General features: G+C 45.0%; 1 protein-coding gene across 2 annotated transcripts in view; it reads right to left on the bottom strand.

Moving 5' to 3' along the window:
- The window catches only part of samd11 (sterile alpha motif domain containing 11), a gene marked incomplete at its 5' end in the record, with an annotated part of 48263 nt that extends 47976 nt beyond the window's left edge, over positions 1-287 (bottom strand). Inside the window, one exon of one of the 2 annotated variants that reach the window (XM_083675029.1) lies at positions 1-287. This exon is cut by the window's left edge and continues 182 nt beyond it. In XM_083675029.1, coding sequence (XP_083531155.1) covers positions 1-272 — 272 coding nt within the window. The other variant, XM_083675028.1, reaches the window with a different exon arrangement.
- Positions 288-14631: the final 14344 nt, after the last annotated feature.

The following is a 14631-nucleotide window of genomic DNA, read 5'->3' as shown; positions in this document are numbered from 1 at the left end:
CCGTTGTCAAAAAACGGTTGAAAGTCGGGAATTGAGGAGAACCTCTCCAGCATTAAGTCGTCCGGGTGATGGTGTAGGTGCTGGTGATGCAGCGCCGAGTCGTGGAGCCCCAAGTACGCACGGTGATGGGCGAAAATATGGTCGTATGGTGGTGGATGCGGGGTCACCACGGGGATAGCGGTGGCATTTAAAGGGGCCAGGTATTCGGACTGGTTGAAGGCAACCAATGCCATGTCGTCCCCATCCAGTCTCTCCTTTTTGATGGCAGGCATGTTACTGTGAGCGAAGCGCCGGTAACAAGTGATTAGTAGCTCGTCCGACCCAACTTGTGTGTCCTCTTTTCGGAGTTGGTCAGCCCCAGACTTGAAGACGCGCCACTTTGTTTTACGCAGGGCTCCCGTGTCGCTCTCTGACAACGGTCCGTTGAAGTTCCCCGACAGATTGCCATTCACGAGTTCCGAGCTCTCAGTAGCCGCGCTCTCCGCAAGGCTCACAGCACCACTCGCATGACAGCTTTCGCCGCGCTCCTGCCTACCACATTTAATCGGACTCACACTGCTAATACCTGACATGTTGGACAGACCTTAGCTGAAGACATTATGTTACCTAATGATCATTGATCCCTCATTGACATCATGTGTCAAATAAGTTTAGTCCTTCGAAACACTATAGTTATTACGGGTCTCCTAATGTATTGGTATTAGGCCTACAATTATTAGTCCTCCAAGACAGATATTATGCAAAACTGTGTCTTGGATGGTAAACAACACACTAGAACAACGAGTTGTGTAAAATGATTAAGAGAGATGCAAGGCCAGCCTACTTTGTTTAGCCCACGTTATTTAAAAGCCACGAAACGACAGTGGGCAGGCTACTTCAGAGCATTGTGAATAACAAAAACATACTAAGAATTTGTATAAAACAAAAGGTACTGATGCATTGGGACTTAGAATTAGCCTAGCAGTTGTTTTTAACCCTGTGTATATCGTTAAAGTCACGCTGAAGTTCATAGACCCAGACCAAACAAGATTTGCACTCTCCGCCGCTTCTCAACTTGGCCCATTTAAACAGCGGAGGCTTTGCGAGCGCGAAAACTAGAAGGGGGGTCCGCGAAGGACGTCATTATTGCGTAAAATCGCATTTTCCACAAAGTTAGATGAAAACATTAGCATTTTTACAAGTCTGTCAAGTCAACCCATTACATACAGTACAATATACTAAAGGCTTATTCTCAAATAATGTTGATATTTCTAATTTTATAGTTATTATAGCCTCCATCGTGGCCATACAGTATTCCATCAGCCTAGACCTTTTTTTTTTATTTATTTTTTTAAACATTACTTTTAAAAACTGAAATTTTACCAAATCAGCCTGCATTTGAATCACTCAACATTATATGATTGATTCATCATGAACACCTTATAGCAAATAAAAAATATAGAAAAAAACAACAAAATATTAGCAAACATTATCCCACGCTGAGCACTGTGGAACAAACACTATTAATGGACAAGTTAGATTTTATAGAAAGACTTGGGCCCTCCATGTAGTGGCCCTTTGTTGGCTAACACAGAGGCAGGCATGTTCCGGTGGGCCTCTGAAAGCTCTGAGTGGAGCCACATCTGACCTCTGTCAGTGTAGCACCACCCAGGTGGACTCACCCACACATGGAATAGCCATTCTGTAGCAGAGGGGAGGCCCAGAGTGCTGTGTGTCAGAGCCCTATAAATCACACCCAACGGCCTCTGTCACACACAGGAAGGAAGCACACAGAGGGACAGAACATAGTGGAACGCCATAGATCGGCCATCACTGGAGCAGACCTACTGCTTGGGATATAAGCCTACACCCACAAACATATTCACATAAACACTCACACATACCTTCATTTGGTGAGACGATGGACATGAGAGAACCAACTTCTTCCTCTTCCAATTTCAGTCAGTGTCAAAAAAGTTCAATTTAATTGCAGCAGTTCTGGGTGCAGATGACCACTCCTATGTCCTAAAAGTCCTGTAAAGAGCAATAGAGAAGAGTATAATGTGTACTTCATGAAACGCAGTAGAAAGAGACTCCCCTCCCCCTTGTTCAGTTTAAATGAACTTGAGGAAATATTACGCAGTATTCACAAGGGGATATGCCAATTTCTCCTCTGTCTCTAGATCTACATATCAAAAGGACACAAATAAGAGACAACTTGTGAAAAAAACTTGAACATGAACAGGGTACCACCAAAACAAATGATGGGAATCCCTGAGGCAGAATGAACAACTGTTTCTAGGAAACCAACATTGAGGTAAAGACTTCTGATTCGCTTCCTTTAGCACACAAACACCTCCACGGAAACATGTTCAGTGTAGATGCATTGGTGCACCGGGGTGCACCTTTGGGAGAGCCCTGGGGAACCCGGTCATGGGTGTCACAAAGGGGATACACCTGCCCACTCACACCCACTCTTAGCCTCTGACTCAGAGGCTCCAATGGAGGGGTTCCCCAAAATCTAGAGATGACAATTACAGAAGCCGCCAACTCTTTGAGAAGGGTTTGCTATAGTATTGGGACTTCCTGGTAAAACAAAGGTAAAACCATTTTTTTTAAATTGGTTGTATGGTTTTGTTATTCCACCAACCTCTTCTTCTTGCTCTTTCATCCCATCGCGTGGGTGTAACCTCAGTTTTTCAACCACCACTTTTGATCTCATATGCTAAGATGTCCAATCTTTCCACAGAAATACTCCCACCCCATATGTCATGTACGCAAACACAAATGTCAAGATGACACATCAAATTGTAGCATATTAGCATTGGTAAGGCTTAAATTCAGATGCTTGAACACATGTTCTGTGTGGTCATCTCAATCTAAAACAAGTCAAACAAATGAATCCATGTCTTTTTGTTATTAGACATTATATTAGTTTTCTTTAATCCAAAAAGTTATCAATAACTATTGAACAGCACTACTGGTTTAACAGCTGGTTTAAAAAATTTCTGTAGATTTGTAAAAAATAAAGTGAAGTTATTCACTGGAAAGGGTATTTGTTTATCCACTCCTTGTCGGCTGTAGAGAGCCCCCCTAATGACGCCCCCGCCTCCGCGCCGTTGTTGGCAGCGGCCCCGGAGCCGCAGCGCTGCCGGCGGGGGAGAGAGGTAATAAATAACCCGGGGAGAGGAGCGGAGACCGCCGGGCGGTGCACAGTCTGACCTGACAAATACTCACTGGAAAACCATCAGAGAGCGAGAGCCCACCCCTAGCGCTTGGAGCCAGCCTTTCAGACATGAGCTGCAAAATATATAGGCCTATTGGAAAAAGCGGCGTCTCTCCCTCTGTCTTTCCTCCATCGATATCCACACACTGTCGGAGACATGGCGGGAATAATTAACTATTTAGAGAAATGTTAGAATTAGGCTACTGGCTGCATGGGCCTACGATGTATTTTCGCATTGCCTAAATAAGGCCGGCTTTAAGTGTGGTCGAACATTTCTGTTGACAAATAGTCTAGGCCTATCAAATTGGTGCAGGAGTGCAACTAAACTCAAAGGGTCCCCAAAGAATTGGTGAGATTATTTCTGCGCGTGTTCTAACCCTTTCAATGTCGTTTTGTGCATAAAACCTCCCAAAAATTGCCATCCGAAGATATACAAAATGTGGTTTCAGACTAAACCGACGGTGGCACTAAGAGAGCCCTTTGATTTCCAATATTTCAGCGCCGACGAGCGGACGCTGTAACATTAGATCCGGAGAGGCTCATCGGGTTTATGCTGTCGTGCCGGCGCCCTTCGCTCTCTCGGTGGATCTAAGGGGTCAGGCGGCTGTCTGTGATCTCACACAGCGGCTCTTCCACATGGGATTTATTTCCTTGCTGGACGGGCAGGCAGGCGGCCCATGAGGATACTCATTTTAGACTAGCGTCTGTAGCTGTCAACGCCGACAGAGGCGGGCGGACACTCGACCCCATATCCTCCCTAAACACTCCCCTTTCCCCTGATCCCCCTCCCGTCATAATACACGCTCTCTCTCTCTCTCTCTCTCTCTCTCTCTCTCTCTCTCTATCTATCTATCTATCTCTCTCTTTCTCTCTCTCTCTCTCTCTCTCTATCTTTCTCTCTCTCTCTGACACACACACACACACACACACACACACACACACAGACATGCACTGTGCGCGCACACACAACACAACACCAGAGCGTGCACAATCCCTGCAGCCTGAACTCGTTGCAATGCAATCCAAACTCAAAATCAAACTTTCTTTTAAAAAAGATTATGGGACCAAACTGATACGCACGCACGGACAAACGCACGCACATATATGCACACATGCACACACACACACACACACACCATAGCGCACATTACGCACAATTCCTGCAGCCTTCTTCCCTTGCATTCAAAACTAAGTTTCTCTGACATATTTAAGAGAGTAAACTCATTGTTTGTTTAACAGGCTCATTATACAAGTTGCTAATTCATATCCTTATCATATTGTGATGCACAATAGGACCACTATCCTAACTAACATGTTATCTATTTCTGTCTCTAATCTATTGCTGGCATATAAGGCATTGCGTCCCCCTTTCTACCCCAGCTCGGTTAATAATTTGTGCAGTAAAAGATAGCGTGCCTCTCTTGAGTTTGTGGGAGTCATTGGCACAATATTCCCCTCCATATTTGTACGAGGCAGTGATAGGAACATAAATTATTTCTTATCTCTTCCGCAATCCATTTTTCAAAGGGTTCACTGTGTTTGAAGGGTAGCAGCGCCAACAGCCAACCCCAGATAGTAGGCCTAGGCTACATCAGACTCAAAGAGATTCTAGCTATTTGAAATGCCAATTCAAACAATAGATGAGTAACCCATATTCAAGTGGACAGGTCCCTCTAATTGAACCAAATTAAGCTTGCAACGTCCAAAAACGCACTCATGTCTGTCTTGCCTTTAGCCAACCTTTCAAATAGGCATTACGATTTCGAAATGAAACAATGATGATATTAAGTAAAAGGAAGTTTGCAGCATAATAAGTGTAATTTTACTCAATTCGTATTAAATGATTGATAAAACATGTTGTGGCCCTCCGACCGACTGCTCGGGCGAAATATGTATTCCCCAGGCTATCCCTTAGCCCATAGACAGGAAAAAGCATCCTTGGTCAACTAAAAAGTCGTAGACCTTTCACCAAGTCGAATTTCACTGTGGACTGATATGTTCATAGATTGATTAGGCTATAGGCCTATACCTAGGATTGAGTAGACCTAAGATGTATAAGCTTAGACCTTGGTCTAACCTAGCCTACTCTTTAAATGGCTTGAACCATGCTGTGTTCATGATATGTTGGAACTAGGAAATTGAAACCTACTCAGATGATCAGTTGGAGAGAAAGCCTATCAGAATCAACCAATAGGAAGTTCTACATCAATAAGTTCTACATCAATAACATTTAAACTTGGAGGTTCCAAGTTTCCTACATGTACACAGTGTGCTTAGCCCGCGAAGGCTGCATAGGCCTAAACTGCATCTAGTGTCACGAAATTGTGTAGCCCTAAACTCAATGTGCTTGTTTGACTTCAAAATTAGAATTTAGACGAGGCTAGGCAACAGGTGGGGGCAGTGTATCTGTGCAATTAAGTGAAATTCTGACTGTAAGGCTTAAAAACATGGTGGTGACAACATGACTACTGTAGCCTAATCCTCAATAAAACGTCCTACGAATTATCTTTCAATAATCACCACATAATACAACTATCAACTGAACATATACTATTATGTGCAATCAATAGATCTCTCAAATGCCATAACGATGTATATGCTACCACAGTATATATACATCGCAGCATATAGGCCTATGGCTTTTCCTGATTCAGGTAGGCCTACAGATGTGTCAAGAACACATTCATGATTGGTCATCAAAAGTGCCTCCCACAATGAAGGCGATTTCTGCTGCATGCACTCTCTGAGCGCCTTCCTCTAAAAAAAACTGCGTTAAACCCTGATCTCCGCGCTCTTGTAAATCTCAAGCAACCGACATTTTGTAGCAAATCAGACAGATTTAATCCCCATCATGCAACAGGTATTGAAAGGCTCTGATCAGCGCTGGTCGGTAACTGTAACAAAATATATCCTCTCAAACACGGCCAATTCCTTGTTTTCTACCTGAGTAGGCTGCATAGGCTGTAAAGTGACGATATATATATATATATATATATGCTACATCATTGGCTTAGATACAACCAACCAAACTAACAACCACCAAATCGGCTTTGTAAAGACTTTAGGTTTATATGCCTATCTGCTTGCAAAGAATAAAACCCTGATCTCCCAACCTCTATTGATTTTTTCTGCGTGATGTGAAACCAGCAATCAGCACTGTGGTTTGAAATAGCCCTGAAACTGGATCCCAGACGTCGATGAGTCGCCGACACGTTTCAATTAGAGAGCCGCCCTGGCCGATCTGTCCCCCGGGGCGCCACAGCGCAGCGGGCCGGTCACGCCCCAGACCCACTCGACATGAAGCAAGAAAGGGTTTGGTGGCTCAAGGAGTTGGGAAAACATTGGTAAAATGAAACCTGCGTAGGCAACGTGTATTAACTCTACACGAATAATATTTAAATTTTAATTCAAGTAAAGTAGTTTCAAGTAAATTTTTGATCCACATGAATTAGGCTAGGCCTAGGCTACTCATAAAGGCTCCTGGATAGCATTCACTTACCTTAAATGTTGTAATATAAAAATACATGTCATTGAGGCCACACTGAAAATATAACTATTTTGATATAAACGTATTGGTGCATGAAATCAATGGTGATTCATTTTTGGGTGGAGGAAAGATTGCAAATTACTAAGGCCTATAATTGGATCTGAAGCAGTGTGTATACTGCTTGGAAGTGTGTTGGGTAGGCTATGTGAGTGTGTAAATATGGACTTGACGTGAGGCAGCCTCAGGGTCAGCCTTTCCCTCTGACCCTGAGCAATGTTGCACTGTTCTCTGACAGTTCTCATCAACAACAGTAGACTGCACACTGTGGAGGAGTGTGCAAAGGGGCTGAGGGTTACGGGTGAGCCACGGGGGCGCAGCGACAGCTCCATACCCCCCGCTCTCCGCTCTTGAGCCCTCCTCTGGCCGCACTCTCCTTGGCTGACTGGCAACCCTGCATCAGGCTCACCGCAGGCTCAGCTCCCCACGCTGCCCAATCGATACGGCTCTTCGCCTTTCATCTGACCAGAGCTTTGGAGGAGCCGCACTTCCTGGAGAAAACCCAATATAGCACTCACTCTCAGGGTAGCTTACTGTCTGTGTGTGTGTGTGTGTGTGTGTGTGTGTGTGTGTGTGTGTGTCTTTGAGATATACATATGTACATATACATATTGGATGTATATATATATTATATATACAAAGGTATATATAGTAATGGGCCAAAATAAATAAATACATAAAAAAAGAACACTACCCAAATGTTCTTTTACAACATTCAATTGTGTTCATCATACTCTAAATATTGGAAGTTAAAATCACTTCTGATTTATACTACTGGTATATAGAACAAAGATACAGTTTTTCATCGAGAGGGACGTTAACTGTTCTCCCCATAAATACTCAAGCAGCAGGAGACACAGCATAATCCATCGCTCTTCTCTGCTTCTGGTAATATCCGACAGTTTCCTGGGTACTGTTTGTGGATTCTTCACTCTACCCTTTCTGTATTAAAAGACAGAGACTGAACCTCTTCACTCAACAGCAATGTGCCAAACATGAGGGACTGGTCAGGTCACTAAGAGGTCAGGTACAAACCCTTCCTTAACTAGAATGAATCACAGGTGAAGGAACCCTGCTCACAATCTGTATACTAATATTGGACCCTGTATACAAATCTAATGGTGTTGAATTAACTGTGGTCATGTGTTCTCCTCTCTGTATTAGTGTCCTCTAGGTATTCTGTTTCTATGGCATTGGTGAACAGCAGGCTCTATTCAGGTGGTGTGATGTGCAGTTTAAATGGTATCTACTGTACATGTACTCAATTCAAGGAAATACATTTGACCCCTAAGATATCTACGTAGTTGCTTTTGATTCACATTGATCTGATTCTGGGTGGGACATGAGAGTACCTCCTGACATAAACACACACACACCCACCAATCTCAAGGAGAGACTCCATTCAGGATGTTGTCCAAACAGATGTTTAGTCTGCCCAGAAAACGACCCATTGCGTCTTGTTTTTATTGGCCGTCTGAATCACTGGCTTTCCCGTAACCGTAGTAGGAGCTCCGCTGCGTTGGTCAGCACTTTCCATCCCACACAGGAGCTCTGAGATGGGATGAGGGGATGACAACAGGGGACGGGGGGGAGGTGGGGGATGGAGTGCCACAGCTGCCAGACCCATGGGGACCGGCCCTAGCCCTATAAACATGGTGCAGTGTGGCCATTGGGGACTCGCACGCTGTCGCTCTGGAAAACAGCCTGTTCCTGGGTGACTCACTCTCCAATATGGAGGAGGACAGGCAGACAGAGAGGGGAATTGCACCAGTCCCAAACATTTCCAGACAATCCAAAATAGGCACGGTTTGTCCCAGACTGATGGTAACCAAATGTCAAATTAAGGGGAGCATTTAGCTGTTGTTACGTCTTGCCTTGCCGGGACAGAAACCCCAAGGCTCTTTTATGAGCGGCAGCACATGACCAGAGCCCATAAATATGTAATGAATGTGTTTATTCTGCATTTATATACCCTGGGAGTTGGTCAGGTGACAGGGTGGGATTTCACTGGATATGTGTGTGTGTGTGTGTGTGTGTGTGTGTGTGTGTGTGTGTGTGTGTGTGTGTGTGTGTGTGTGTGTGTGTGTGCGTGCGTGCGTGTAGGTGTAGGTGGCGTGTGTGTGTGTTTACAAGAATGGGGGACTTTGCACCCACAGCCCCTCTGACAGGGAAAGCACAGATTTCAAAGCTGTGACAGTCTCCAAACAAGTCACCAAGCAGACATTGCTGTGAACCACTTCTTGGGCCAGACTGTACAGTCCAATCATATGCAAAGTAGTAACTGCTTGACTGTCACACCATTCAATTGAACAACCCGAACTCTCCAGCTCATACACTTTTCAACTAAATGGCAAACTTTCTAAAATAGTAACAACATAGACCTACTGGTCATTCTAGTCAAAACAACACAATTAAAGGGGCCTAATACATTGCTTTCTTCTGTACACTTACAGTACCAGCTGTATCCTTCCTCCCATACGTCAGGTGTGAGTTAAGGACGCGGGTGTTCCCAGCGGTCGAGGGGAGCGGTCCAGGAATGCTTGGCGGGGCGCTGCCTTGGCAGGTAGATGAAGTGTGGATCATGCGGGGCGGCGTGGGGGTGATTAATGCGCGAGGGAACGCACTGGAAAGAAAACAAGGCCATAAATCAGCCGCCCCGCCGCCATGCTAATTGTAATTGAAATGAATTTGTCTGCACCCAGTGCCGGGAATTGCAATTGATATTGACCAAAAGGGCCCCGGTGGTGCTTGGGAAATGAAACTGGGAGCACACGTTCCAAGTATCCACGCTAAGATCGATATGTAACCCTGCGCTGGCATTTGTAGCTAGTAAATAAAGAGGAGGGGGGGAGAGGGGCAGAACAACAAGTGAGCTACGGTTGTGATGATGTGTGTACGGGATTGTGAGGCTTTGTTGAGGAATAGGCTACTAGAAGGATGCAGGACTAGAACTTAGAAAACAGATACAAATACAGAGACTGCACGCCAAGCTTGTGCTTTTGGTTTATTGGGAAATTTAGCCTACTTATCTCTGACTCTGTTGGAGCCTAAATTAAATGTGGAACAGTATTTGAAGCCCCATGAATCAGCACCCCCTACTGGTAGGTTCAGTTGAGGCAGCAAGAATGAAGACATCACCCTTCCATCTCACTGTTCTTGTTGAAAGGGTTGTGCATACCTGTGTGGACCGGACTGAAGACTTCCATATATATACAGTGGGGTGTGTTTGTGTACACATGCGGGCATATGAGAGTGTGTGTGTGTGTGTGTGTGTGTGTGTGTGTGTGTGCGCGTGTGTGTGTGTGTATGTGTGTGTGTGTGTGTGTGCATGTGTGTGTGTTTGTGTGTTTAAAACAAGGCCATTCATGTCACATATTCTCAGGCTACCATACCATGGCTGACACCCTAAACAATGTCACATAAAAATATGTTTCTGAACATTGGATTCACAGTTTAGAATGATTCAAAAGGATTATAAAATGCAATAAACTGAAGACCCAATAATAACAACTCGAAATGACAAAATCCTGTAACATCGGAACCATACAGTAAGCTTAATTGCAGTTATTCCATGTATACCATACTTGAAGCAGTGGGATATCAAAATATTGATACGTTAACAGATTAGCTTGTTCCAGACTAGGGTTAGGGTTAGGTACCTTTTCATTGAATCTATCTCTCACCAGCTAATTGGGACGTGTACAGGCTGGTCCATGGGTGGACTTGAAATCAGCTAAATGACAGGATAAAAAGGGAACAACCCATAAATAAAGAACAGAGAAGAAAGGATGTTGTGTGTTTGTGTGTATTTGTGTGTGTTGTGTGTTTGTATCACATGTGTTTGAGTCACATAACTGGTCAAATTGCTGAATACTAAAACTAAATACTGTATTTAGCCACTAACAAGTTATTATTTTGTCTTTTCATTCACATCTTATCTATACTCATGGGCTTTCCACCCACTGTCCTGCTTTGACCCTCCAGATTGAAAGGATTATTGTGTTCCAAGTGAAAAGCATGGGGGACCCTAGATAAGAGGGCTCCATATTGTACAGAGTACCCAAGAGAACCTTCTGTCCCGGGGGTTTGGTCTCCATGTGGCAGAAGCACATGTTCCCACTAAAATACACTCAGGGGACACATCTCAGCAAAGCATCCGAATCTATCTGAGAAAAAAAGCGTAAACATGCACTCGAGGAAAAATAAATACTAAACTTTAGAAAAGCATTCAAATACACATGCATGTGCATGTGCACACACATGCACACTCACACACTCACAAACACACAAACACACAAACACATACACACACACACACACACAAAACACACACAAACATACATATAGTAGACCCATTAGATTTATTGCTCAAACCCAAAACACATTCATAGTTACTTGGGACACACACACATGCAGGCATGCACGCACACACGTGCACACACACACACACACACACACACACACACACACATACACACACACACACACACACACACACACACACACACACACATATGCACACACTCATCACTGAACAATAAGAATATTGATGTCATGAGGGCAAGTTTGGAGCCCTGCGTGGCAATCTACATGGTGGTTTCTTCTGCATGTCTAGAATTGCCCAATAGACGACGCACAGACAAAATTCTAACCATGCAGTTCACTGACAAAACAATATCAATGGTTTACTAGGAGCGTACGTCTGTCTGTACACAACAGATGGCACAAACAGTGGAATAAACTTATACTGTACAGATTTTGTCTGATTTTCTGGACAGTATATACAGGCCATATTTTTTGCAATGGGGAGTGTGGATGTGTCGGGCTAAACGAGGTTTGAGCTACCACGCAGCAAACTCCCCAGCCTCAAATGTAAACCCACATGACTCCACGCTTGGAGACAACCAGAGGCTTTTCTGCTCTTTTTTCCCTTCCCCGTCAGGAATCTATATTTCATAAGCGGGCTGTGGAGCTCCAGTGCCCAATTATCAGCAGATAAGGCGCAGGAAGCCCTGAAGCGCCGGCAGAGCTATTTAGATGGGGGGGGAAAGGAGGGAAGGCAGGCAGGCAGGCAGGGACCCAACCCCCCAGGGGCACTTCGCCCTCACCAAGCTCCTTTTTCCCCCTCTCTCTCTCTCCCTCCTTTCTCTGACAGCCTCCTCCCTTACCTTACCGCCAGGGTTCAATTAGCGCCAGCGGCGGCTAGCACCCGGAGCCCACAGCAAGGGAGTAGGGAGCCACTACATCACCACCACCTACACCATCACTACCACTACCAATACATAACATTGAACCTAAACCCCAGCCCAATATCAGGGCTAGCTGGCTCTGGGTTGGTCTCTCTACCACACACACCCTCAGGGAGGCTCTCTCTACCTCTGCCTGGAAAAAAATAGGTTATTTATACAAACATCAACTTAGCACTGAGGTGATTGGTGGTTTGATACGGTGGAGCTCTTTCTAGATATGTACGGCAAGAGTCACTCATATATCTGATTCTACCTTGATTTTTACAATTGACCACAGCAGTATGGTAATTAGCAAGCCACCATTGAAACTGTATCCAGTTTGACGAGGCTGTGACCTCTACTTTGACCTCACATTAAGTCATTCCTGTTTATGTCAAGTGCTTACTGCTAACTAATTTCCTCAATATTACAGTGTCACGTCCATCAGATAAGCATATTTATGTCAGGGCTTTTCACACTTCCAAAATGAATTGTTGCTGCAGACCCAGGACTTGATTAGTTTGGAAGAAAACTTTATGTGCCACTCACATTTTCTGGCCTCTAGAAAACTAGAGCTCTAGCCACCAATGCTGTTCAAGGTCGAGCAGAGGTCAGGCACGGCTCATGGCTATGAGATGGATATCGATTCAGAGGGACAAGCGACACACACACACACACACACACACACACACACACACACACACACACACACACACACACACACACACACACACAGTCTACAGGGCAGGCAGCCCATAGATCAGCCAGGGGCAGGAAGCAGGCTGGGTCAGACGGGGGGGTGGTGTGTGTGTGTGTGTGTGTGTGTGTGTGTGTGTGTGTGTGTGTGTGTGTGTGTGTGTGTGTGTGTGTGTGTGGTGTGTGTGTGTGTGTAATAAAACTAACAACCTACATAAGGTCACCCTAGGGTATCCACCAGGACCTACTACACGTAGATCCACCCACAGTCCTATAAATAAAAACATACACAATGAATTACACAGTCAAACAAATAGGTTGATAACACTGCAATGGGTGATTTCTACACATTGTTGTTGTTTATGCTGTTGTTGTTGCTGATGTCTCACTAGATTGACCACCAAACTCCTGATCGGCACTTCCATTGTTGTTAGAACATTTGTGACCCCAGGAGAGTGTATTCCTAGTAGCCACAGTTTAGGGGATCTACTATAGCCCATTATAGAGATTGAGGCAACGCTAGAGATTGAGACAGCCTGGGTTAGGCTGGGGGCTGAGCTGGCATGATGCCCGCTCCAGTAGTTAGCTGTGTGTGTGTGTGTGTGTGTGTGTGTGTGTGTGTGTGTGTGTGTGAGAGAGAGAGAGAGAGAGAGTGAGGGGGGGAGGGGGGGGGCATTGAAGCGGAGGAGGCCAGGCAATGCTCCCGGGCATGGAAAGCGGGCCAACTCAATCCCCTACAACAGAGACCTCTAGAGTCCCTGCTGGACTCTGGTGAGAGAGAGAGAGAGAGAGAGAGAGAGAGAGAGAGAGAGAGAGAGAGAGAGAGAGAGCGATGCAGGGGTAGAAAGAAAAATCGCATCGCTCAATTAATGGGGGTGGAATCTGGGATTCAGGCAAGAAAACGGCTTGGATGAGATGTGCAGAGAATGGAGAAAATGGAACTCATGTATGACAATATAGGACGAGTTATTCAGACAAAATCAAAATGGACACACAAAAACACTCACACTCCTAGCAACAAAATTAAAACAATGAATCATAAATGATATCAGGGGGAGGGTGGCCATCACTGCTAACCATCAGTAGAGCCTCTCTCTCTCTCTCTCTCTCTCTCTCTCTCTCTCTCTCTCTCTCTCTCTCTCTCTCTCTCTCTCTCACTTCCTCTTCCTCCACACTTTCCTCAGCTCACTTTTTATATCTCCTGCAGTGGTGTCTCTCTGCCCTGTTAAGCTCTGATAATGCAGAGAGGACGTCAGAGAGAGAGAGCGAGAGAGGGAGAGGAAGAGCGAGAGAGAGGGAGAGAGAGCGAGAGAAAGGTAGGGAGGGAGGGAGGGAGGGAGGGAGGGAGAGAAGTTTCCCCTATTGACGCGCATGTTCCATTGTGAGAATCCCCCGGCAGCCCCAGACATCTGCTTACAGTTAGCACCGTGACGCGCTTCCTGTGCCGACCGGGCCACGGTTCACGAGTCAAACGCCACAACAGCAACGCTCGCTGGTGCTAATGTCACACGCATGTGCTCCCCTCCATCTCCACACTGGCTGCCTGTTAGTGTTTGAGGCCCTGTGCTTTCTATGTATAGGCACTCTGATATGTGCTGTGTACTATCTACTTCCTATTCCATTGAATGCTGCTTTGACACTTTTGAAAAAATGTGATAGCATAATTAGATAGTTCTAAGATACTAGATACGATACTCCCAGAGTGGGAGACTTCAGTATTGAAGGCCTTTCATCAAACTAGAGATGGATCATACTTGGTGGGTGCCCCACTGCTTTAAGGCCAATCATTGATCAATGTAATACATAATCAGTTTCATGTAATAATCACACAATTCTAATGATTTTCTTGGGGGCCACAATAAGGCTTAGATGTGACAACCATGCCATGAGGATTATATGTCAGTTTCCAACAACCAAACTCACATTTATGGTAAGTCATAATGTTATGAAGCATGAAC

The sequence above is a fragment of the Argentina silus genome, assembly GCF_951799395.1.
Source record: "Argentina silus genome assembly, chromosome: 8".
NCBI lineage: Eukaryota > Metazoa > Chordata > Actinopteri > Argentiniformes > Argentinidae > Argentina > Argentina silus.
The sequence above is the reverse complement of the archived record's forward strand: the minus strand, read 5'-3'. Positions and strand labels throughout refer to the sequence as shown.